Source organism: Passer domesticus, chromosome 8 (genome assembly GCF_036417665.1).
Source record: "Passer domesticus isolate bPasDom1 chromosome 8, bPasDom1.hap1, whole genome shotgun sequence".
Lineage (NCBI taxonomy): Eukaryota > Metazoa > Chordata > Aves > Passeriformes > Passeridae > Passer > Passer domesticus.
The window spans coordinates 42,299,842-42,326,518 of NC_087481.1; the positions used below are offsets into that span (position 1 = coordinate 42,299,842).

The following is a 26,677-nucleotide window of genomic DNA, read 5'->3' on the forward strand; positions in this document are numbered from 1 at the left end:
TTTGAAACTGATGGTGTTTACAGGAGACAGGGGAGAGAGCCCTCTTACACTTTTAGAAAAAAAACTGGCTTTCTCAAGCAACTTGCCCTGAACAGAGAAGATGGGAAAGTGAAGGAGCCCTGGAAGAGGGAAGGCTGAGCCTAGGAAAGCCAGGCTGGCACAGCACCCAACAGGCTCTGCTTGGCCTGGTCCTGAGCTGGGGCACATCAGTGCCTGTGCTACAGTTCTGCAGCTGGATCCAAACCAGACTCCTGCTGCACATGAGGAGCCAGATTTGGGTACAGCTGTCCTCAGGGCTTGCTGTGCTGCAGGAACAGCGCCACTAACACTTGCAGAGGCTCACCCTCTGCTTTGGATTCCCCTAGGGTTGTAGCCACAGATGAAAAGCAGAGGTGATTTATTTTACAGACCAGCCTGAGAAGTGTGGCAGGAAGATTGCAGATTATCAGCAAGGACTGCGCCATTCAGTGGTAGGGCAGCATCTTCCCCAGCCCTCTGATTCTAGCTACCATTATCGTATATGTGCCAGAGGCCTTTCTTCCTTGGGAGACTCGAGACCTCCATAAATTCAGACATCCCTCCTATTTGTAGAAGTTAGCCATTAATAGGAAAGGCAATTAGAGTTAGCTAACCAAGATACTGGAAGAAGCAGGCACTGTACCCATCCCATTTAGACATTACAAAGGGAACACCACAGGTTGCATTAAAAATGTGAAAGTCTTGACAGTCTGCAAGCATGCAGCTCTCAATCCTGCCCAAACCAACAAATGGGCTTAATACTGCCTCTGCCATTTGCCCTAACAATTTCAAGGATACTTACGCAAATCACTGTATACATAATCTTATACCATATTTATTACCTTTAAAGCTCGAAATGTAGGTACTTCCCCCCTGTCAGACATGTCTGCGAGCTAATAGGTAATTTCCAAACGCCAGGAGCCGCGAGTGCGATGCTCTCTCCCCTGGAAAAGCCGCCGAGCCGGCGCTGGAGGGAGCTGCAGCCCCGGCTACCGCCGCCTCTGCCGGCACCCTCCGCTCCCCCAGCTCCTCCCAGGCGAAGAGGATCAGCATATTGAAATCATACCTCTCGCTGTCACGTCAGTTCAAGAACGCTGTCTTTTTAAGGAAATCAAATTCGTTTGTTAACCACTAAGTAAGAGGAGATTTACAAAGCCGTGCTAAACAAATGTTAATTCTAACAGTTTACAACTTTAGAGGTCACATGACAAAAGTACAGAAGCTTTAATAATTAAGCATTATTACTGCCACCTCATTTGAACCTTCTTTAGCATGGCATATTGGTTTCTTATTTCCAGTTTGAATAGAAATTGGATACAATTTTGTGCCTAGCATCTGCCTCTATCTCATTTTAAAATGAATTCCACATCTGACATGACAAAAGTAGTAGGCTATCTCCCAGCCTTAACAGCCTTAACAGCTGTGCCTTGCTGTACCTTGGGGAAGACCATGCTACTGCCACATTCTGTACAAGTGAAATTAACTGAAATTCAGATTGAATAACCAACACCAGCTTTCCGGAGAGAATAAATGAACACCTTAGTAAAACTGAGAGGTCACTAAGTTAATGCTCTTCACTTGCCATCTTTCTTCCAATGTTTGCTTAAACTGCATTACCACAGATAAACTCCCTCTGAAAAAGCCATTACATTTCTAAAAGAGAGGCTAATGATTTCTTTCAACCCAAAGGCCCTGTTCCGTGGCAGATGTAATATAATATTCACCTTATTCAGGCAGAAAAAAGTGAGTTAATCATTTACCTAGAAGGTAATATATAGCTTAGGCACCAGAGTCCATAAGCCTTTTTCATTTGGCTGGAACAGCTGTTATACTTCACCAGTCAGTGATGACAAGGAACTCAAAGTGAAAATGTAACGATGCCAGTAAGACAGAACTTCTGATTACCTCTTCCTTCTCTGTACTAGGAATGCCCAAGCTGGATGCATCCCAGCTGGTGATGTACCTTCAATCACTCGTTTACCATTTGCCAAAGAGATATAATTGTCTGCCAAGACAACCCACCTTGCATGTAAGTGCTTCAGATGATTATCCAAGATCTTTGCACCATTTTTTAATAAATGTTTATAATTTTATTTTTTAAATGAGACTTTTTAAGTACTAGAGGATAACCAAAGGGTAAGTGAGAGCAATAGATTCATCTAATGTTAGTCATAAGGGAAATAACATGGACTTTGCTTAGGAGGGTTTCAGTGCACCTTGCTTATGTGCTTCTGGAATAAAAGGAGCTTTTCTCTCTTGCAAATGAAGGCATGTGATACAGGGACTATAACAGTAAGCCAAGCTCAAGGCTGACGTATTTTCAAATTTGCAGCAAGAATAACAAATATAAATGGACTAGCTTTTAGCAATGGCAAATGTATTCACAATCATTTGGACTCTTTTGGGCAAAATTCTTCAAGTTTATGCTTTAGTCCAACTTCAAGAGAAATTGGTGGCTGCAAAAAGGGGAGGCTGGACAAGACTGGGGTCATCCCTTAAGCTCTGAGGTTGTGCAGTCTCAGAACAGTCATGACTTGTGAGCAGACGTGCACTTCCAGCTCCCCTAAAGGATGATGTGGGCAGGTGGCACAGGAAGGTACCACAGCTTGGGAGTTAGGAGGCCAGGGGGTCCAGAAGCTACAGTGTCTCTAATTTTTGTGATTCACATGGCAAGTGTGGTGAGCTCTCTAACTGTAGTCGGCAGAGTAACAGGTGGATTTCAGTGGCATCGTGCCTGAGTTCTGCTAACGGGTCACTGAGAAAGATGCTTCTTTGTAAAACATTTCCATTTCAATGAATCAGATCTTTCTGTTGAAACAGAATGTTTTGCTGAAAACCTGTTGTGTTGGAAAACTCCCAGACATTTCTTTCTCTCCTACTCCCATAGAGAGGAAATGGGCTGTCTCCAGCTTTTGCTTCCTCTTTTGATGTTTCAGCCATCCCGTGCTTCCCCTTCTGCCCACTCAGGGTCCGTCTCATAAAGGACACATCTTTTAAATAGCCCAAATATTTTGTACTGGGAAGTGTATGAGATCTTTAAAGGATGCAAAGAGAAGGAAGCAGTACTACTCCAGAAGAGAGACACAGTACAGGTATGTGATGGGAATATATCAGCAACCGAATGGGAAGATTCAGCCTACCTTTTCTGAAGGACACGTGTCATTTCGATTCCTGAAATACCAGTTTGCACAGAGATGTCTGACACCATTTGATGGCAAACACTAGTAAGCCATTTGAGGATTAAGGAAAATCTCGTAACAGCCCGAACCTAAATCCTGATGTTCCTGAATTAAACCGGGGTGATTTTGGCTATAGCTGAATTTGACTTCTGACTACAGAGAAAAAAGTGAGATCCAATCAGTATTTGTCATGACGATACTAGGCAATTTAGGGAATTTAGCCCTTTTTATTTTTTATATTTGTGTCTCATTCCCAAATGCCAGTCTCTGTGAGTGTATCTATTACTTGTAAGCATTTAGTAATCATTTGTGAACAAATGTTAGCATTTGGTCTGGTTCCATCTGTCATTCCTAGTGGCGGTCTGTGCCTGGCCACGTCATTGCACAGAGATGTACCAGTGACTTTTCCCCCTTCCTGACAACACAAACTCATTGGATAGAAGAGATATATTTGTGAAGTATTTTAAAATAAGGTGTCAAGAAGGTCTTATTCCAGTTTAAAAGGTCAACATCCTGCTAAGGCAGGACTGTTCTTCCATAAGCACAAGAAAATCTGTTCAGGGTCACATGCTGCCTGTGTCCCCCCACAGTTATTCAGGGGTGATACTGCAGTGTGCATATGTTTATCTGAGCCAGCAGCAGGATGTGCCAGCATGGGGTCGAGCGAGACTGCAAACTCCTCCAGGAACAGAAAGAACTGTAGACACAGCCAGCGTGTACTTGGGCATGAGCAACAGTTTTCAGCTGAACTTTACCTTGGCCCCTTTCACCAAAAAATTCAGCGAAGTAGCTGGCACCATGTGATTTTAAATTTTTAAGCAGCTTACAAGAGATGTAAAAAATCAAGGGAAGTGTCCTTTGAAATGCAGGCATTGAGTGTGTTTGGCCCTCTGTCAAGGCTCCCAGGCCATCTGGCCAACAAATTCATGAAGTCTGTAGAATGGCAGTTGCATACTTCTGTTTAGTTTTGAAAATTGTGTATGTGGTATATCCCACAAATCTTACTGCTAGAATGTCTTTATCCTGTTTTCTTACTGTTTCATTGCCCACTGCCCCAGTTCATCACTTTGCCAACAAATTACTGCAGAGTCTACATGCATCACCTCATTACATGAAACACTGCTGCTCCCAACTAGCATCCATCCATGCTAGAAAACTGAAAGCCTATTTAAATATGTCTTTCCCAGCTGTGGTTATATCTTTGACTCCCTTGTGGATCTGTGAATGATATTGAAATACTTTTAGCTTCAAACCCTGGGCACTAGATGTATGCTACATTAGTTACAAGTAAGAAAATGTGTTTGCTAGTTCAGTATATGGTCATTTTGCTCTCTTACAAAAATAGGAAGAAATTTTTGTGCCTATTTTCATAATTGTCATGAGTCAAAATATTCACCTGAATTACTTTACTTCAACAGAGCACTTCAGCTTCAAATAGCACAGGAGAGCATGGACAATAGAAGTTGATGTCTTTGGTGTTGCATTAGCTTTTTTGTGAGATAATCTTGGTAGAAAAGTATTTCAGTGTTTTTGACACTGCCAAAAATCAGGCCTTTATAGCTCAATGGAAGTGAAAAAATTATGAATTTGTTTCTATACTTGCCTTTCTACATATATTTTTTCTTTATTTCGTCTCTCTTTGTGGGCTCAGTGGAGCAAATCCTTCCATGTTTTAAGCTGGCACAGCTCCACAAAACAGTTGTGCCAATTATTTCTAGCTGGGGACTGCCACTGGGTGTAAAGCTGCTTGTACTGAAGCTGTTGAAATTACTATCATTATGTTGTTTCTTGGCATGGAAAGGAAAAAGATGAGTGAGTGTTTGGGGGGCTTTGTTCTAAGTGCAACAGGCCGCTTATTCATGCAAACTACTGAAAGCCACTGTGAAGTAAACACAGCAAGGAGAGTGAAATTCTTGGAAAACCAGATCTCATATTTAACTTGGTAAGGAGAAAAAGCCATTCCTTAATGAAACCTAAAAAACCTCCAGGTCTGCCAGTTCCTTCAGAAAGGAAAAGCCTTTTTCAATGTATTAGATTAACACTGCAGTACCTATTGTGCCATTGCTTTTATGACTCTTACAGAAATATTTCCCACAGCTCCTGCAGGAGCTACTTGTGTAGTGCCAATGCTCAGGAAAACCATCACGTGGTTTTCCTCCACCTGAAAAACAATCTTGAAGATTTGTTTCACGTGGTCTGTAATGCTATTCACACTTTGTTCCTGAAGCTGGGAGAAAAACTCTTCTTCAGACACAAAATTAGAGCAGTCTGAAGGAAACTTGTTTCGTCTGGCAGCTAGTGGTTTGAAGAGCTTAAATTGGATGTAGGTTGGAGTGCAACATTGTCCCCCTCTCACACAGCAGGGCTCCTGCAGCTTCACATACCAAGCCAAGTGGCAGGTCAGTGCCATGCCAGTATGTGTGACATCTGGTCTAGATGTCGTCTTGCAACCAGTTTAACATAGCACCTCTTCTGAAGATGGTATTTCTTCACACACTCACAGCAATGCTCCATTACAGCCAGGGAGCTGCCCTGAGACTCTGACAGCGATACCACCTCTGGCTGCCCGAGACCTGCCCCAACAGAGGGCTGGGACCCAGCACTGCACAGCCCTGGCACCGCTCTGGCTTTGCCGTCAGAGACAGGACCACACATTGCCTACACATTCATTCCTTCGCAATAAGGCTTCCACTCCAGCATATGGTATAGTGGGCATGGTGTTATTTAGTCGAAGGTTGGACCTGATCATCTCGAAGGGCTTTTTCAACTTTAGTGATTAGACAATTTCTGTATTGTCTCGTTGGAGCGTGAACCGAGTGGCAGGAATGTGTGGCCGTGGGGCGACAGCGCCATGTGAGAGGTGCCACTACCAGCACGGCCCCGGGATGGTGTGAGAGGTGCCACTGCCGGCACTGCCTCGGGATGGTGTGAGAGGTGCCACTGCCGGCACGGCCTCGGCGTGGTGTGAGAGGTGCCACTGCCGGCACGGCCTCGGCGCGGTGTGAGAGGTGCCACTGCCGGCACGGCCTCAGCGCGGTGTGAGAGGTGCCACTGCCGGCACGGCCTCAGCGCGGTGTGAGAGGTGCCACTGCCGGCACTGCCTCGGGATGGTGTGAGAGGTGCCACTGCCGGCACGGCCTCAGCGCGGTGTGAGAGGTGCCACTGCCGGCACTGCCTCGGGATGGTGTGAGAGGTGCCACTGCCGGCACGGCCTCAGCGCGGTGTGAGGTGCCACTGCCGGCACGGCCTCGGGATGGTGTGAGAGGTGCCACTGCCGGCACGGCCCCGGGATGGAGAAGTGCCACTGCTGGCACGGCCTCGGGATGGTGTGAGAGGTGCCACTGCCGGCACGGCCTCAGCGCGGTGTGAGAGGTGCCACTGCCGGCACGGCCTGTGCCGGCAGAGCAGCACCCGGCGTGATGGAGGCGCGGCCGCGCCTACCGGTATCCGCCCTGAGGGCCCTTCACCCAGCTGTATATTTATATCTATTTAATATATTTATGTTTATATTTGCTTATTACTCGTCTGTTTCCTGGTCGGCACTCCCGGGTCCCATCAGTGCCCCACACCCGGCCAGGCACCCCTTGCCAGGGCGGCTGCGCCGGGGCCAGCCGCAGCCCCGCGCCGGTTCCTGCGCCGCGGAGTTTCCGCCGCCGTGTCCTCCGCTCCCCCGCGCCGCGCCCCGGCCGCCAGGCGCGTTTCCACCAGCCGCCCATGAGCAGCATGGCGGCGGCGGCGGCCCCTCCTGCCGCCCGCGGTCTGTAGGTGGCGCGGCGGCCGAGGGCGCTCCCGGGCAGCGGCTCCGGCGGCGCCTCCGCTGCGCCGCGTCCCGCGCTCCCCCTGCTCGCCGGGGCCGCGGCGGGGGCGGCCGGGCTGCGCTGCGCTGCGCTCCGCCCCGCCGTGCGGGGGTGTCTGGGCGCCCGGGAGCAGCGCGGCTGCTGCAGTGCCGCGGCGGCCGAGCGGAGCGGCGGAGCTGAGGGTGCCCGCGGGGGCTCCTCGGAGGGAGGAGAAGAGGAGGGCGCGGGGTCGCGGGTGCCGACGGCGCTGGGAGGCTGCCCGGAGCGGGACCATGTCGCTGCAGAGCCCGCCGGCTGCCGCCGAGCTGCCCCCCGGCCCCGGCGAGGGGCATCCGCCGGGAGCGGAGCTGAGCCAGGGCAGCGCCGCGGCCCCGTCAGCCGAGGAGGGTGGCGAGGAGGAGGAAGAAGAGGGAGAAGGGGAGAAGGAAAAGGAAAAAGAAAAGGAAAAGGAGGGAGAGAAATTGTCGCCCATCCCGTCGGCGTCCACCGCGGCTGCCGGGGTAAGTCCCGTCGGCGCCCGGGCAGCCGCCCGCGGGCCCGCCTGTGCCACTCCGTGCTCGTTTGCTGTGCTTGCCGCTTTATTTGGGAGGAGAAAGGGAAGGGGAGAATCATCGTCTTCATTTTCTTTCATGTTCCTTTCCGTTGAGAGGCTTTCATTCAAGTTTCTTAAAAATAACAAGTGCATCTGTAAGCAATGACATAATGAAGCTATAAATTCTCCATCCACTTATAGTTAACATTTTACAACGGTCTGCTCTGTCGGGTTAGTCATGACTGAGGGTTTGCAGCATTGTGAATGTTCATTAAGGGCTCTCGGGGGTGGAGGGTTTCAGCTCTAATACACTTAATGGCGAGAGAGGTATCCGGGAAATACTTCTGTATTTTTAACTTTTTCTTTAAAAATCTTTCCCCTTTTGTTGTGTTGATGCAAAGATCACAGAACATTTTGATTAAATGATGAATGAATTAATGCAGAGAAAAAAAATGGGGGAGGGATATTTGCCAGAATAACTTCCTTTCAGAAACCTTTTTTCGGGTTTTTAATTATACCAGAGTTGTGCTTTTCTTTCTGCTGACCATACAATATTACAGAACATGAAATTGTCCTGAGTTGGATATCTTGCATAGTTTAACATTAGAACTCGTGGTAAGTTGCTTCAGTCCAAAAACAGAACAAAAATGTTACTAATCCTGTAGTAATACACTTAGGAGATTTTAGTTCAGCAGTTCTGATAGGCATTGAACTTATTAGAAATTATCATTTATTTAAATTCTTAATTTGAATTTAAAAGATTACACATATAATATTTATGACTGTCAGGAAATAATTGTGATGTTAAACTAAGTAATTGTATGCAAACTCCTTGGAGCAATTCTGCCAATTTTGTGTTTTGCCTAAACGTTCCAATCTTCTGAAAGACTTTCAGCTTTGTAAATCTGTCAGAATGTGCAAGAATAGGTTTATTCTTGTGATTCAAATACCGGTTTGGTGGGAGAAGTCTGTACTGGACGAGTGCCCAGGAGTTTTCTCTACCTTTGAGTATCTTAGACTTTGAATGGTAAAAGCCAGTCCCTTAGGATAAAGATACAAGTGCTGGCCTAAAATGTGTCAGGCTTAGCTCAGCTAAAGAAAAATGTGTGCCTCTGGATGGCCATGTAGGATTCCAGCTACCTTAAAGAATCAGGAGAACTTCTTTGTAGCTGGACATCCATCGTGTACCTCGGAAGTGTTGCCCACAGGCAGAAGCTGTCTAAGTGGACCTGCTGCAAACACCTGGCTGGGTGTGGTTGTGTGTCAGGTGCAGGGCAGGGTTTGAATTTACCAAGAGTCTTTCATGGGGCTCAGTAACGTATTACAGTGCAGGTAGAGAGAGTTTTGTGGAGAGATGTCATAGACTGTCACCAAAGAGGTGGTGGTTTGGGTGTCAGCATTCACATTCTGGAAGGAAACTTGTGGAAAGCTAAGTAATTTGCTCCCTAATAAATAGGAACATTTAGAGACTTCTGTAAAAGAAAAACAGTCCAAAGTTACACCTTTCATGCTATGAATGGAAGGGAAAATCCTGCTTCTAGTGCAGCCTGTTGCACTGTCAGATGCCTTTGGGAAATCTGAGTGTCCTCCATGTCTTCTTGCACAGGGAACAAAATCTTTAAATCTTTTTGTCCTCGCTAGCCTTTGCTTGCCATATACTTAAGGGTCTTGAGTAAGCAATGTTCGGGCTAACATAGGACTTTGCAGAAGCTCTTCTAGATGATCTTTTGTCTCTTCTGAGAAACCAGTCTGTATGTGCTCTGAAACATTTTGACTTGTTTTCACCATTTCATTTAACTTCAATAATGAAAAATACAGTTTTATAAAATATAATGCTAGTAACTCTCCAGTCTTATAAAGGGCTTAGTGCTTTGGAAAACTTCCCCTAAGAAGCCAGCAGAGTTGTGGGTTATTAGTATGATCTTAAAACAGGACTAAAGGTTACTTTGGTCCTCTTACTCCCTCTCAGCATATTCATTCCTTTTGGTGGGTGGGAGGGGAATGGTGGATGTTCAGTTTTCTGGTAGCAGTGTGCTTGTAGAGTCTTAGGATCTAAAAGCTCAGTGACCTCCTACAAAGTATGACATGGTGCTGTGCCCTTGCCCTAGATTACTCCCTCAGGGGTTGTCAGAGTTTCTGATTAATGAGCATGAAATTTCCCTCCAGGATCTCCCAATAAAGCCTTTATCCATATGTTTGTCAAATGTTGTTGGAACTGTACTTGAAACAGGATGATGGAGTTAAAGAGGGGATGCAGATTTTGTTCTTTATGGTCACTGCTGAAGGAGGTGGCAGTAAGGAGAAAGTTCTTAAGAAACTGTTCACGTGTAGTATTTCAGTGACAAGGCTGGAGTAAAACCTAGAAAGCTAAATCAGTCAAAAAGGCTGTCACAATTTATTTAACTCCTTTTTTTTTTAGTATCTCTGCTATCTATTCCTTATTAATTGTAATTAGACTAGTCTGTGCTTCAGAGCTTTTCTGCCTGGAGCACACATTTTTTGACAGAGCAGATTAACCTCAGATCTGGAATTGTTTAAAAGTTCTTTTTCAGTCACTAATGTTTGTCCAGGGTCTGTTTTACTCCAGTTATGTACCAGATGATTTTTAAGAATCATCTTAATGATATTTCAAAGGTCATAGACTAAAAAGAAGTGTTAATCTGGAAAGGGCACTGGTAGTTACATTTTATTTTGGAATGTTTGTTGCATACAAGGAATTGGAACTAGAAATTGAAATTTGGTAAAAATACCAAATATGATATTTTGATATTGAGATTTGATATTTTTAAAGCCAGAAGTCTTGATGATTGCTCAGATTTGCAATTTAGTGAGTTATGAGCCATGGAAAAATAGCTGTATGTGCCACAGTTATTTAAAATTTCTGGCCAGCTTGTGTACACTGCGGTGTGGTAGTTTTATGGGCTGGATTATTACCCTTCTGGTGTTTTTTCAGGATGTTGTGGTGGAAGTGAAATGCTTTTCTTAGAACTCTAACTGGCTGTCTTAGTCTAAATGTATTTCTGTTAAGGGAAAAGGGAAATGTACTGGTTCAAAATTTTTGATAGGATATTACATGAAAATGTATATTCTCATTTGCAGAATTAAAGTTTTGGTTTGTGTGGAAACATTTTTCTAGCTGATAGCACAGATGCCAGATATCAGGAAAATGAGTCTTTAGGTTACTGTGAGGTTGAGAATCATGATGTGCAGGAAGTGTGTGTATGTTTTTTTGAGTTGATCTACCTTCTGCTGATATCAAATGATGACTTGGAATTGAGGTGAAAATTAAAATATTCACCATGAGATTTCTGTCATCTTGGGCAAGCCTCTTAACCCTACCTATGCTTTGCAAATTCTGTAGTAAATAACTATATCTAATCGGACCCAGTGCTGATTAGCCAACAGACTAATTGGCACAATCCTTTGAAAGGCCGATGTGTGATTTCACTTCTGTTTGCTGTTAAAGGACATTAGTGCTCAATGTTTCCTAGCAGAGGCTTGTGCTGGCTCCTTGGTGACAGCATGTACGGGTGCTCAAGCAGGGAGTCTTCTACCACTTTGTTAGCCAAATTTTGTTGGTCAGCCTTTCTTCAGTGGCAGCAGATGCTGACCATTTTGAATCATTAGGGAGTTTTACCCAGGTGGTCAGTATTGATCTTTATTTAGAGGTTAGAATTTTTGGCCCCACATTTCAAGACTTGGGAAGTTTGTCTAAACTACTTGAATATATTACGGCTATTTGGAAAAAGGAATATTGAACACTGTCTTCTGTTTAAACTGAGTTGGATATAGTGAGAAGTATAAAAGTAGACATCAAGATGAAGAAAGAATATTATTGACAGCATCCTAATTGTATCCAAGGATATCTTCATATCCTGCAAATTAATACTTGAGCTTTTTAATGTAATTGAAAGGAATTTTATGGTACTTCTGCTGAATCAATTTGAAACAAACTTGCAGAAGCATTATTTATGTTTTATTCAGTTATTACCAGTCTGATTTGAAAGGAATTTAAGAATTCTTTGTAATAACCTCACTAGGAAGATTGCTGCAGCAGTAATGTATTAGCCCTTTAGACCATACTGTCATCTTAATTACAGGGGTTGGAGGAAGGAGCCAAAAATCAGTTTTCCACTTTCAGCAATTTCATCACAACTATCAACCAAAAGAAAGAAGACATCGGAAACAGAAATTCGCCTACGCAACTTGTTATACCCAACATCAAAAATGGTAAGACAAAAAAAGACCTGTTACTTAGTTACCAAGTTTAGAAGGTGCTCAATTTTCTGCCAGTATTTGTATTGTGGTAGTGCCAGAAAATCTAGATTTCATTAAATTATGCTGTGTTGTACATTGTACAGCCAGTGAGATATGTGATAGCCCATCCTCAGTAGAGCCTGTGTCATAGAGACAAGTTGGATAAGAAAAAACAAATAGATCTGGAGGATGGAATAACTATCTGAAATTTTAAAGAAAGGTACTGATTCGGCAGTCTGTCTGCAGATGTTCTTTGTCTAGCTGCAATCAGGCAGTGTCTCTAGAAATTGTCAGAACTTTGGAGGTAATTATTTTATTGCCATCTGAAGGATGGTGGGAAAGAGGCAAGCATAAGACTTTTATAAGGGAGGCAGTTGCTGAGAGATGGTGTTTTTCAGTGAAGATGAAGGCCAGTGATGGCAAAAAGTAAAATGCACAGGAAACAATTAGTAAGTTCTGAATAGCTTTATAAATGAGAAGGAAGGTTGTTGTGCTGTGGTGAGGTACCAATACTTGATGAAAAGATAGAAAGTGTAGCTCTGTATTAAGTATGGTAGGCTAGAATAATGAAGCCTAGATGAGATGATGTGGATGGACCTGGAATTTTTATTAGGCTTTGGGCTAGGAATTCAGTCATTTGGGACTTTTCATAAAAGACTGTACAAACATTTGTCAGGTTTGTATTGATCTTGTCTGTAAGCAAGTCCCCCTCAGGCTTATTGTGCTGTGGTTCACTAAGTCTTTATAGCACTCAGTGAATTTGAGGCAAGAAAGAGACTGCACTGAGAGATCTCCGTAGTGTGACTTAGAAACAAAACTCTTGACAAGTATTGTCAGTTTCAAAGTTGTGCAGAAAAAGGTGATTTATAACTTGCAGCATTAGATTCTTATTAAAATAATCTTTTATTAGTCCTATTAGTTATATTGAAAAATTTTCTGCTTTGTATCTAGGAGATTTTCTGCACCAAAGTTTTTGATCATTCCTTAAGCAGTCACACACTGCTGAATCTTTTTACTTGATATAACTAGGCAAGAAGCCAGAAATTACTATTTCTTCTTGTCTTGTAATATTGTGTTATTGCTGTTTATAAACTCAATACATAAAGTTTCCCATTTCTGCTCAATGAAACTCAAGTGATGGATCTTAATTAGTATTCTTTGCTGGCAGAAGAGCAAATAAATCTATGTACAAATCAACTTGAATGATGACAAAACATACTGAAGTTGGCCATATGTGTTAAAGATACTATTAAAAATCAATTTTAGTATATATATATGTATATATATATATATATGTAAATTAAACTGCATATATTTCAAAGAAAATTGCATTGCTGACAGGTTGCAAGTTACCAGCCTAGCACCTGCAGCCTCAATTTACTGAATTGAGAAGCAGTGTCTGCCAGCAGATGTCTCTTCTACAGATGTAGAAAGAGTATTTTCCTCATTTCAGTGTGTTCAGCTGGTTATAACTCAGTGTTTAATCCATTTTAAAATTGAGAAGACAGAATGAGAGTTAAATCAAAAGCTTGTTATTCTCAGAGTATAAAAATAAGACAAATTCTTAGATTCTTTAAAATCAGTCCATCCTGCTTTCAGAGAATGGTGTTCAATAGCAGAACATTTGCATGGTTGGATTGTTTGACACCTTGGCTTGGATTAATTTATTATCTGTATGTCTGCTTTGTTTTTTTCAATTGCTGCTCTTATCTTGAAATAGTTACAGTTCCATCTGTGAGAATGGACAAGGTTCCATATCAGTAATTGATGCCATCCTCAGGAGATTGAGGGCAGCTCTGATCTGTTATCACATGAATGGTGGCTGAGTTAAGTCACACAGACAATGACTCTGTCATGAGCATGACAGAAAAAAATCTGCTTTTGGATTCATGGGACTTTTTTAGCATTTGTTTCCCTGCTGTGATAAATGGAGTAGGCAGCAGTGTAGTGATACTACTTTGAGGTTTAGTTAATTAAAAAACCCAGATCTTCAAAAAGGCTTAGAGGGGTCTTACACAATTCGTAGAAGATTTTCATTAAATATGTATGACTTTTGAGGACACTTTTATGTAGTGTCTTTTATCCCAAACATATGTCACAATTCATGTAAATGCTTTAAAAAAATGAGCAGCATAAATCAGACTGTAAGAGCGTTTGAGGATGTTTGTGAAGACACTGTCAAAATGAGTGTTGGAAATGTAGTGGAAATATTTTTTCATGCTTTGGGTGGGCTTACCTTGGCTGACTGCCAGACACCCGCCAAGCTGCTCTGTGGCTTCCCCTCTTCAACAGGACATGGGAGAAAATAAGATGAAAAAGCTCAAGTATTGAGATAAAGACTGGGAGTACACTTTCCAATTATCGTCATAGGCAGAACAGACTTGAGGATATTAATTTATTGCCAATTAAACAGAAACAAAACTCAAGACACCTTCCCCTTTCCTGCTTACCACACATTCCCTTGTTTTCTTCTCTCCAATTCTGCCAGCAGCCTGATCAGGCATGGGCTCTCCACTAGCTGCAAGGGAAATCTCCGCTCCAGACCCTGGCTCACCTCCTCCTTCTCTTTCTTTTCCACTCATGTGGGTGTCTGTAGTTTCGTCCTTTTTTTTTTTTTTTTTTTTTTAATATCTTCTCTTTCTCTGGAGCTGTGCAGTTTTTATGCTTTCCTAAATATATTGTCACAGGGGTGCTACCAGTGTCACTGCTGAGCTCAGCTTTGCCCTGTGGTGGGTGTGTTTTGGAGCTGACAGACGCAGAGGCAGCCTCATCTCTCCTCTCATTGCAGCTGTTGCCAAGTCTTGCCATGCTAATCTGATCAAATATTCTTAGATCAAATAAAAAGGAAGGAGTAGAATAGAATAGAATAGAAAGACCTTGGCAAAGCACTGCCAATTGTACTAGAATAGGTAGCCAAATGTATGAAAAAGAAGTGTTAAAAGATGCTTCTGTTTCACCACTAATTCTCTGTAAGACAAAAAAAATTTGTACTTCCCATTTAGTTTTTTTGAAAGATTCTTTATGGAAGCTGTAAATGTTTCACAGTCCTCTCTAGCTAAAATTCTGTATCACAGTGTAGAAAAATGGACTGAAGTCTTGTCCTTATATGATAGTTGGACTTTGGTATGGTCGTGCGTGAGATTTTTCTTAGTTGTAAGGAGCACCAGTGTTGCAGTTTGTATATTAAAAATTTACAATCTGTATTGGAAATACAATAAAGAGAAACACTGGTATTTCTGTTAGTTAGCCAACTTTTCCATCATGTCTGCATGTGCATATGGTAAGAAAAATACCTTTTTAAAGAATTAGAATCAAATACTTGGAGTTTCCTTTTTTTCTGGTACCGATTTATTTGTGTTAGGTGCATTGTATTTACTCTTCTTTGCCCTTCTTTCAAGGGAGGGACCTGCCACCTCTTTGCCTCGATGTACGGCAAAAGCAGCGCGTGTCAGTGGATACATTACCCCAGGAACCAAAAGCACCAATTCCTCCTGAACCTTCCCTTCCAATTCGAACCAAAACTGTGAAGGATTTTCAGTAAGTTATACTGGTGTTCCTAGAAATGTGCTTTCTTTCTTTCTTTGAAATTCTTTTCATTTTGACCTAATTCATACCTTTGATTTTGTTAATCTCAAATGAGGAAACGGTTTCAGTAAGACTGACAAGGAGTTAGTCTAGTTATGATGGTGGGATTGATAACTCTGTTACTGTGAAAACGATCAAAATATTTTTTCTAGGTTGAAATGTTGTACCACACAGAAAATGACAAAACATATACTTCAGAATTAGAAATGCAGTGAACATTTAGTTTTGGAAAAGAATATGTATGGCTTATTGTAGGCTGGCAAATCCCATGTAGTCTTAGGTGTTTTGGTTATACTGGCAATTATTTCTCTCTTCCATGTTTGAAATTTTGTGCTTCTGGGGAGGAAAAGGAACGCTTTCTGATTATTTGGTGTGTATTTAGTGGGAAAGAAAAGGAGATATAAAGGAAAATTTGCAAAGAGGTGATCCTTTTCTGGTATTCAAGTGATCCAAAGAGCTGAATTTTTTTCCGTATTCAGATTTTTTTTATCTATTGACTATTGCCTCTATTACTTCACAAACACCGTGGCAGTGTTTGTATCCTTACATGTGATCTAAATCAACCCTCCTGCAGGTTAAAGCCATTAGCCCTTGTCCTGTCCATTTGAATCCCCAGCTGTGAGCCCCCACCAGCTCTCCATTTCCCCTCTCCCATGGTTGCCATCCTCCAGGCAGGGCTAGGTCCTCAGTTGGATCTGGCAGCTGCTCCCTGTGCTGAGCTGGGTTTGGTTTTCCCCATGCTGAGGATTTCTTGCACAGCCTGCAGCAAAGCGAGAGGAAGCAGCTTCCAGAGGAAGGCCTTGCCCAAGTCCAGATAGATGATATCATCCTTCCATCATCCAGCAGCACTGTAACCCTACTGTAGAAGACCAGCAGATTTGTCAGGCACAATTTGCCCTTAGTGAAGCCACATTGACTGTCACCAAGTGACCACCTTGTCTAAGATTAACCACCTGTGCCTAAGATAAGTTCTATTTGAAAAGAAAATTTTGAAGACCTTGTAGTGAATGAGTAGTTTAGGAGCCGTCATACTTACTCTGAGAAATTTTACCATGTCAGTGTAGCTGCAGCTTAATTCTGTTCTGCTAATTATTTGTCCTAACACGCTGAACTGTGACATTGTGAATTAACATTTTGAATAAAAGATGTTGCTCAGGTGTATCAAACACAAACTATGCTTTTGTTCTCTTATAATACCATGATCTTTAAATGACAAGGAAGAGGTTAGAAAGATACAGATATTATGATTGTCTGTCTTCTAAGTGTGCTTAGTGAGAAAAGCTTAAAGTTACAGTGCTTTTTAAAGTCTAAGTGGCTGGCAAGATCAAACCATTACCAGTATTTGAATATATTTTCTCTAGGGATGATATGGAAAAATCGAAGGCATCGGGAGATTGGAAAGCTGTACATAATTTTTATTCTACAACTTTTGATTCTTTCTTGGAGATAAATGCTGCATTTAAGGTAGAAAATAATTCCTAATACTATTTAGTAATTGCAGTGCTTTGTATTTTCAAAATGTTTCCAAAAATATATGTTAAAGGCTTTCAGATGGATATTCAAGGCCACTCAGATCTATTTGTCATGATCTTACCTGCCTTTTGTAGAAAATCTGTTATTGCATTGATTTATTGATTCCAGTTAAGCAATTTTATTTCAAGTTTGTGAAGCTTTAAAATCCCAGTATATAGTTTGTGACACTGTGACTGTGTAGGTACTTTTTACACAAATTATGGTTTTAAAACGTCCATGCTAATGCAGAGACCCAGGCAAATCTGGAAACAGAAATCCCCTATCCCTGAAAAAAAGTGTGGTATGGGCTCTATCATAGCTGTTCATGTGTTATGATAGCATACTTGGTTTTCCTAGGGAACTGTTATAGTTTTGTTTCTGAATTCCTGCTAAGTTATTATTTCCTGCATATTAAATATCATAAGCACATATAAATGTGCTTATGATATTTAATATGGATGGTAGGACCTGAGCCTGGACAAAATAACCTGTGACCTTTAGTTAATTAATAAATATTGAATGCTTAAAATTTTCCTGCCTTTGTCTGATAATGGAGCAACAACAAAGATGCAAGTTCAATGTAATTCATTACTTGAAACCCTCTCACATTTTGAAAATAGAATAACAACATGAATATGTCCAGGATTACTATTGTTTTGCTCTGTCTTTAGCATACTAATTAAGGAAACATATTCTTGCATTTTGATAAAGGAAATACTTATATCTGAACATGTTTTCCTAAGCTTGCTGTTAAACTTACATTTTCAAAGATAGCTATAGAATATTTAAAATATTTCATGTATTATCTGACTTACAGAAAGATACCAATTCTCCATTTAATACCATTGAGGACTCTGGAATCGATGCAAAATTTGTGAATGTTGTCTATGATGCCTTATTAAATACTGTAAGTAGAGAAAAAGAATTCATGTTTTATACCATTTATACCAAGAATTTTTCCCGGATAGGCATGATTTCTGAAGAAACTCTCAAAACATACTTCAGATGATCCCATGAGAATTGTCATAGAATCCTGACAGCTGCTCTAGTAAAAGAGGAGGAAATTTTTCCTTCTAGTAAAGCATAGTTTATATTGTGGTAGTTCTTAAAGACTGCATATCTTAGAGATATTGCATGGTGAGAAATAAAGAAAATGTGAGGATGGGAATAGTAAAATGTAGGTCCTGTGCCTAGTATACAAAGGACAGGAGTAGTTTAGAAATTATATTTACAGGGTATAAGTGTTGAAAGGCACCATTGGTACAACCCCACACTCACCTAGTACATCTGTGAGAAAGATATTTAGGAGCTCAGCATCATAACACAAAAGATTTCTTAGCTGTCTTGAAATGCCAGCAAAGCAAACTTGCTTGTTTGTACAATACCTTGTATTGAATTTGTGTAATTACTTCAGATATTATTTTTCCTCTCCTTTCTTCATAGCCTCAAGATGTTCAGAAGTCAGTCCTAAAAGGAATAATTAATGGTCTACTGCAAGAATGGACAGGGTAATTATAATAAATGTTTGCATCAGTGCTGTGCCAGCACTTAAATCTGCTATATGTTTTACTTTTATTGTTTTAGACAAAGAAAGAAAATGTGATGCAACTTTTTGATACATAAGAACTTAATTCTTTTTGGCAAATCTGCTGAAATACATCTTGAACTCTGTAAGCTGGCCTTGAACCTCTGAGAGACAGATCCATACCCATCCATGCATTCTGTCACCAATTCTCAGCTGCTTGTTGCCAGGGCGTTTTTTTGGACTTCCTAATTGTGAGATGAATTTAAGAATTTAACTAGGTTAAAAGTTATTCTCATGGTCCACCCCCCAAAAGCAACTAGGACAATTCCCTGATCCACAGTTTGCTTCACAATACTCTTTGTGTGAGGCAGCACCACAGAAAGAGCAGTACAAGATGCAGAAGGGGATAGCCCAAAAGCAGAAAGGTTTTTGGTGATGACGTCATCTTGGCATGAAGTAAGAGAAGTGAGAATGCATAGTGTAATTTATAAAAAGGTATAGCAAGAGACATGTTGTAACTCATGTGGCCTGGTCTTGGCTGTTCCTTTCTCCAGCTTACACTGCTTTTTGTGCTGTTGCTGTGTGTATTTGTGGTTGTGTAAAAGCCTTGATAAGTATGAAGAGGTACAGAGGCTGCAGTGGTAGAAGTGTATGGAGAATTCTTGCAGGAAATATGAAAGAGGAGCAAATAAACTCCTATGGTGTCACTTGAGATAGACAATAATGTGGAATTCCCTCTTTGGAACACCTCTGACTCTTCAGTTCTGACCTTTTTTTTGCCTTCTGTCATGTTTTAGATAATAAAAGGTCTGCTACCGTTAGAGAATTGTCAGAAGCTGTAAATGACCTTTTCAGTTTTTGAGAGCAGTAAAGATTCTTTAATATGGTATTCTATACATATCAGCAAAGCAGAATAAAATCATCCATGATTTCATGACTCTTAATGCCTGTAAATTATGGATCCATATGGTTCTGTTTATAATTTCATTCGTTCATAGGCCACGAACAAAGGATGATCTTAGAGCTTATTGTATACTTTTACAGGTAAGAAAAATACAGTATTTTTATGTAAGTATGTGTGTACCTAACTTACAATCTATAAACCAGTATACTGTACAAACAAGATAGTTTGTATAGCTGAGATACTTCCCATTCAATTTCCTGTTGTAAGAATGTGTTGAAAAATTGAAAAAGTGTAATGCATGGTGGGAATGGGAGCTTAATAGGAGACAGTTGATGGGGAAAGGTTGCATAGACTAAAACTATGCACTAACAGACAAGTAATTGTTTGCTTTTATTTTCTGGGTTGAAAGGATAAATATTTTACCTATTTATCTGTTCTTATGTTGTCCTTATTCCCAGATTTGCTGTATTAGGATGCTGTAACTCTAAAAGTTTCAGTATATGCGCTTTCTGATATTGCTGTGACTTTCTCCATATTGCATTTTATCCAGTCTGTCTGGCTGACTTTCTCCAGCCTATCTGACTGGTTACAATGTCTGATTTCTGTCTGTGGTCACCTCTTACCTTTGCTGCTATAGTTGGCTTGCATTTGTATCAGATTTCCCCTTTATGTTTTGCTAGTGTACCTAACACCTCTGCACACAAGGAGCAGTTTCTGCTGTTATTTGAGAATATCAAATGGCAGTTTAATTTATTGAGACAATAGTTTTCTTCTCTGGGGTGGTATATACTAGCTGTGAATTAAAAATAATGTCTCCTGCTAAAATGAGGGAATATGTGATCACATGGAATAGAGGGAAAATTACTTTGGATTGGTGTGGGATAGACAGGAGCTACAAAAATTTAAATTACTGATATGAAAACCACATCACTTAGAGGAGTGTAATTTGTGTTACAATGTAAAGAATAATCCAGAATTTTGAGTACTGCCTTTGGGCTACTTGTGGGCTTTCTTTTGGGGGAAAAAGTCATACTTTTACAATAGAGAAGTTGTGTATTTTTTATTTGGCTAGAAGTTGTGAGTTGTTTTTTCACATAGTTTTACCACTGTCACAGCTGTTTGGTGAACTTTCTTGTGTAATTGTACTGGCAACAACAAACATAAGAAAAAATCCTAATGACTTTTTTCCCTTTATGCAGTTTATTAACCTAACACTTTTTTTAATCTTTTTCAGAATCCTCAATTTAGTAACACTTCTACTTATGTCATCTATGCTCACTTGCTAAGACAGATAGCAGCCTTAACAGAAGCTGACCATCATTTCCTAGTGCACTGGTCTAAAAAGTAAAAAAAAAACCCAACAAAATCCCACATTACAAATTCCATTTCTAGGATTACAATTGTTACTGTATTTCCATTGATGTTGACTGTTTTATAAATTATATGAAAGTTAATTTAATTGACTGAAGAGATTGGTTTTCTTGCTTTCAAATACATGTGCACATAGTCCACTAAGTGATACTGATTTATAGATGCAAAATGTACATAATGTAAAAATTATATTTCTAGAAAAAAGCCTTAATCGCAAAATTACTTATCAGAGTTATTTTTTGATAACATATGCAAAATAACTTGTGTGTAAATTTTTAGTTATATGTTTACATGGTATTATTAAAACAAACATCTTTATGATCTTTGTTTAAATAAAGTTTAATCTCATGTAAATTGCAAAAGATATCAATGTTGCTGTAATGTACAGAAACCACAATGGAGCTAGAGGCCTGGCTTCCTAGTGCAGTACAGGTGGTGAGAGAGTGTGGTTAGGGCATTAGATTTGTAATTAATTGAAAGAACTCTAATAGCACCTCACTAAAAAAGTCATATGGGGGTAAGTGCCCAAAGAGTAGCCCCTAAGTTTGTACGCAGATTGCCTTCCATGTACTGACTGAGCAAAAAGTTCTGTTTGAGGTAAAAACAAAGTTTGGCCATATTTGCAATTTCCAATTTTCCTAGGAAATCTTAATTAAGGATTTTCTTCTCTGCAAGGATGGTAATTCAAATTCCCTTTCCCTCCCTATGTCCAGATTTGCTTAAAATTGTGGTAATTACTTCGTTGGAGCTGCATTTACAAATGAGGTTTCCACTTTTAGTTAAGGATGCAAGAGACATATCAATGTTTTTGGTCTTTTAAAGCATGTATTAGAAATGGAAACCATTAAAATAGGAGAACTCTTGTTTACAAAAGGCTATTTTAACATATGTATGCATCTATTTATATTGTTGTCCTATTGTGGAAGTGGTGCAGCATGTAATTTAAAATGTGCACATGGCACAGGCATATGAAGCATATACCACTTTTTATTTAAAAGGACCATGTATCTCAAAATAAATCAGAATTCCTCAGTATTCAGAGTGTGGAGTGAAATTGATAAGGATTTTTGTTTTGTTCACTAAAAGTCAAGAACAGATAATGATTCTATTGCTCTTTTTTTTTATTTTTCAACAGACTTAAAGAGCATAGTTAGAGGTGCACTGAAGAGAATTACCATTTGTCAATAATTAAAAGCATGCTTCTTCAAAATTTACATTTGCAGTTTTGTTTTTATGTACAGGACAAAAGCATTTTTTTAAATTAAACAACTAAAAATTTTTAATTAAGGAGTTTTCTTAAAAGTATTGAAATTTGATAACAAACTCTAGTGTAGACAGTGGTCACATGAGAGTAAGTGCAGCATGTTTGTTTTAGGATTTCACAGAAGAGGTTCAAGCAGGTGGTGGACAGGTTGCTGCAATTTATTTCTTTACGGCTGTTTCCTGCAAAACCTGAGGAGTTTCCACCTATGGTGAAATGTACCTGGTGGATTCCATCAGCAACAAAAGTCCTGGCTTTATTTAGTAGGTATTTTTCTTGAACTGTGTGGGCATGTATATGTTTCTATATATATATTTGCATGTGTTTATAGGGTTTGTTTTATATACACACACACATATTGGGAGAGGATACTTTTTACTGCTCCTCTTCAGGGGAAAACTGATAACAATGGTGACACAGTGCAAACTTCTGTTGGTAAGTCTTCCTACTTGCTTTTCAGTAGAGGATAATTGCTATGCAGAATTTTCCTGTGACAACAACGGAAGATTGATCAAACAGAAATCCACAGAAGTAACCAATGGTTAAGGTTTCTTTTAGATTTATAAAATAAACTATCTTAAACTAGTAGCTTCCAGAATTTCTTCTGTAACTCACCTACCCCCACAGAACTATTTAGCATCTAAAGGAAATTAGGCAATGCACGTGCCTCTTATGTCCAAAACTACAGCTTAAAAAAAGTAAATCCATGCTCAGTTCAACATAGAGCACAGCAAATTTGACTGCTGCAAATGTAAACCTGCTGCCAAGTGGTTACTAGAGCATTTACTTTCTCTGTTTTAGGAGAAGACAAAACCACCAAATGAAAATTAAAGCTGGTATTAAGATGTTTTCACTGTCAACTTAAGACTTCTACTTAAAAGAATTCTGCACAGTCCTGCCTGCCCAGAGTTAGGCACATTAGCACACCTGCATCTAAACCCAAGATGTGTTTGTAGTGTTTAACTCTTTCATAGATATGAAAGAGTTGCTTGTTCCTTAATTCTGGAAAAAAAGTTATTTAGTCAATCAAAAAACACTACTTTGTGTCTGACTGACCAAAATTAAATTATGCTGAAGTGTAAATGGAGAAAACTTACTGTTTGACATTTTATGAATGCCATTACATAATGAGATAGCTTACATGTGAATTGGCTTTCTTCCTTTGGTCAAGTACTTAATTTTTGTGCAGGTCTAGATGGTATACAGTAAAAAAATGTAGATTTTCTAGCCATGGCTGCTTGAAATTGTATGGATTTCTTAAGCACTTTCATTTATCAAACTGCTTTTTCATAAATTTTAGCAGAACATAGCACACTTTATCCATAAAACCTTAATTCCATGCATGCCAGTAAGGAAACCAGAGTCAAACTGAGGTTCCCTTATCATAAGTGGGCTGAACTAGGGATTTACTGTTTTCTGCAGCAATTAATGTGATGTTTTATAGTGTCATGTTGTAGCTATAGTTCTGTAGCTAAGTTCTGTAACTAAGTTATTAATTTTTTGCATAATTTTAGACTTGGCTTAAAGTTTTTGCGGTCACTGGTGCTCATGATGCCAAGAAATGAGATGTCCATTATATTAAAAGACTTTTGTGTTTTCTTTGTAGATGCTGCAAATAGTCTGATTAGCCCTCCTATTATTTCATATACGGATTTCTATAATTCTACACTTGATCATATTGATCTTATGGAAGAATATCACAACTGGCAATGCTATGGGAATTCTCACAGGTGAGAGGAATTACTGGTTATTTCTTGTTGAGTAGTTCTTCAAAGCATTGTACCTGTGCTTGGTATATCTATATGAAACATAGTGGATATATAGTGTCTGTATATGGTATGCACAGCATTTATGTCTGTATAGATCCACATTAAATACTGTATTATTGTATTGTAAAAACATATTATCACTACTACCTACTTGCTACTGCATGGATGTGAGATTGTCTGAAATAAATCTCATTCTGCCTTTGCAAACTAGAAAAAGCATGTAAAATATGGATGATAATAAAGTAAGTTTATTAATTATTAGCATAGACTTCTGACTGTGTCTTACTACAGACATATTTTAGCCTCCAGTACATTCCTAGGCATTTTCCTTGCCTTCAGCAGCAGTTGGGGAGAACTTGGAGACCGTAATTTGCTCCACTGAATCAGGTATTTCAGGCTACTCTTGTCTGATACCTGATATTCTACTTGAGAAGGAAAAAAAGCAACTGAACAAAACAAACCACAAAAAAAAAAAGAGAAGAGATAAGTATTACTAATTTCAGTTTGTAGCAGTATTTGCAAATAACAGTTTGTTCTAGTGAGTCAAGTATCACTATATACAAAGTGAAAAAAACAGCAGCTATTTGCAAATTATTGTCAGTGGAGGAATTACTTACTGAATGGTAATTCACTCCTATATTCTTAAAATGAAAATAGTATGCTAGAAAGAAAATATTTAATCTTCTTTTCTCTTGTTAGGTTTTCTTTCTGTCAATACCCATTTATTATTTCTATAGCAGCAAAAAAAGTTATTATTCAAAGGGACTCAGAACAACAAATGATAAGTATTGCACGGGTAAGTCCCTCAATGATAAATGTTTATGTCTCATGTGTTGGTACTTTATGAGTATTTGTTAGAATGATACTACACGTGACCTGTCATTACACCTTCTAGTATTTCTGACTACCCTGAAAAAGAACTTAATCCATTTTACTATGAATAGTCTAGAACCCAGTCCGTGCTGGGTTCTCTGGGTATTTTTTTCTTTTTGTGTACTTAGTTTCAGGATCCTTATAGAGGGCAGTGTTTAAGAGAGTAATTTATAGTATTGATTTAGTTTTTTTCCTCTTTTGAGAAACCAGCATAACATGCTAGCATGTTAAATTAACACAATGATTAAGGAAGAAAAATCCCATGAGAATTTTGAACTGTTTTGTATGTTATTCTGTGGAGGTGCGTTGTCATGGAAGACCAAGATTCAGCTGTATCCTTTCAGGTCATGGAAGCGGTACTGCTTCTGAGCAGCCTTTTGTGCTTGGAAAAGGCATTGTCTGCCTCCCTCAGTAGCAGTCTTGTACAGGTGATACCTTGTGAATAACTAATTAAAGCTTAAGTCAGTTTCCAGAATTTATGGGTATATTTTTAACAATTTGGGAAGTGCCACCTTCCTGTTAAACCTCCCAAGACCTTAGTTCAAATGTAGTGTAGAAGGTATCTACAGTAGGAAAGAAATTTTTCTCCATCTCCTGGAAAAGACTGAAGCAGTTACAGTGTCAGGGAAATGTCTTCAATACAGGATACTGAGACCTTTTTACTGTTAACAAGTGTGACACCTTTTTTGCAAATGAAGATGCTGCATGTGTGATGTTTCTTTTTCATTCAAATAGCAAAGCCTTGTGGATAAAGTCTCTCGCAGACAGAAGCCTGACATGAATATGTTATTCCTAAATGTGAAAGTGAGGAGGACACACCTTGTTAGTGATTCACTTGATGAGGTAACAAAAACATAAAATTAAATTGTGTGTTGCTGTAGAGTAGCTATTCTTAGATTTCAATTTGATAAGTCATATTTAACTCTTTTGCACTAAGAGATTGGGAATATAACTACATAATACTAAATAAAGATAATTTAATTACTGTCAAAATTGTAGTACTGCAGAACAGATTGGGTTAGACATTTTGAAATTCATTTCCTGTGCTCATACTGCTCTGTAGCTAAACCCATAACAAACATACATGCTTGTACGTGGTCTGTGTTTGTATTTGTAATTTTTCTGTTAAAAATACAGTGGACAATTATCAATTTCTGTAGGACTTGATGCCGTTATAGCAGCATGAATAATATGTGACTAATCACTAATGAGGTTGTTCTGTTCTAATTCTTTGAATATTTTTATTCTTTTCCTTCTTTAATCCTATAAGAATAATTTTTGGCTTTATATTCCTACATTTTTAAACAAATTCTTCAGATTCTTCAATGTAATTGTTCTTTTTTTAGAAATGAAACAGATGTGTCCATTAAAGTAGGCAATTCTTCGGTATCCACTGAGCCTTGCTAGTTAACATTATTTAGTGAATTATAGTTCCCTCTCTTTCTCAACATTGAGAACAGCCTGATGATACAGAAAAATAAGTCCAAGTAGTGAAAACAGCATGAAACAAATTCTAATTACTCATGTTATAAAATGTAAGTTTAAATTTTATTTTCCTATATTGAAACCTGTCTATTTTTGGTCTTTTCTCCTAAGACAAAAGAAATATAGTTGGTAATATTGGTTTCTCTCAGGCATTGTAAATTTTTTAACCACACCAAAATAACAAAGAGCAAATTCAAAAGTTTTTGTATTCAAAATATTCTCCTATTTATTTCCAATGTTTTCTTCTACCCATCTCAGAGATGAGTACAAACGTATTATATTCATATTTTCAAATTTATGGGGATCAGCAGGTGGAGAGGGAAGATGTCTTACTTGTATTTCAAGTTTTAAAAATTTGCAAAGGAAATCACTTCCACTAATAAATAGCTTGTTTCAAAGAACACCAATACCGATAGTTATAAAATTTATGTAATAGGAATTTACTTGAGCAACTAACAACATGGAGATTATTTTAGCTCATGCATATCCTTGGCTGGTTTAAACACTTTCTCTGGAGCTGGACAGTAATTAATGGTTTAAAGGAAGCTTGTACAGAGACTCAGTCTGAAAGATCACTGTTAATTGTAAAGGACTGTAATCTAATTCTTT

At 39.5% G+C, this 26,677-nt stretch overlaps 1 protein-coding gene across 1 annotated transcript in view; it reads left to right on the top strand.

Annotated features, from left to right (window-relative positions):
• The first annotated feature begins 6,981 nt into the window (after window positions 1-6,981).
• HECTD2 (HECT domain E3 ubiquitin protein ligase 2) overlaps window positions 6,982-26,677 on the top strand; it is a 79,486-nt gene continuing 59,790 nt past the window's right edge. Inside the window, exons 1-12 of the mRNA XM_064430836.1 lie at window positions 6,982-7,494; window positions 11,627-11,756; window positions 15,182-15,320; window positions 16,730-16,832; window positions 17,698-17,787; window positions 18,324-18,388; window positions 19,404-19,449; window positions 20,544-20,653; window positions 22,056-22,204; window positions 23,548-23,671; window positions 24,410-24,506; window positions 25,319-25,426. Of these exons, the coding sequence (XP_064286906.1) occupies window positions 7,267-7,494; window positions 11,627-11,756; window positions 15,182-15,320; window positions 16,730-16,832; window positions 17,698-17,787; window positions 18,324-18,388; window positions 19,404-19,449; window positions 20,544-20,653; window positions 22,056-22,204; window positions 23,548-23,671; window positions 24,410-24,506; window positions 25,319-25,426 (1,389 nt within the window). The 5' untranslated portion in view covers window positions 6,982-7,266. The remainder of the gene's footprint in view (window positions 7,495-11,626; window positions 11,757-15,181; window positions 15,321-16,729; window positions 16,833-17,697; window positions 17,788-18,323; window positions 18,389-19,403; window positions 19,450-20,543; window positions 20,654-22,055; window positions 22,205-23,547; window positions 23,672-24,409; window positions 24,507-25,318; window positions 25,427-26,677) is intronic.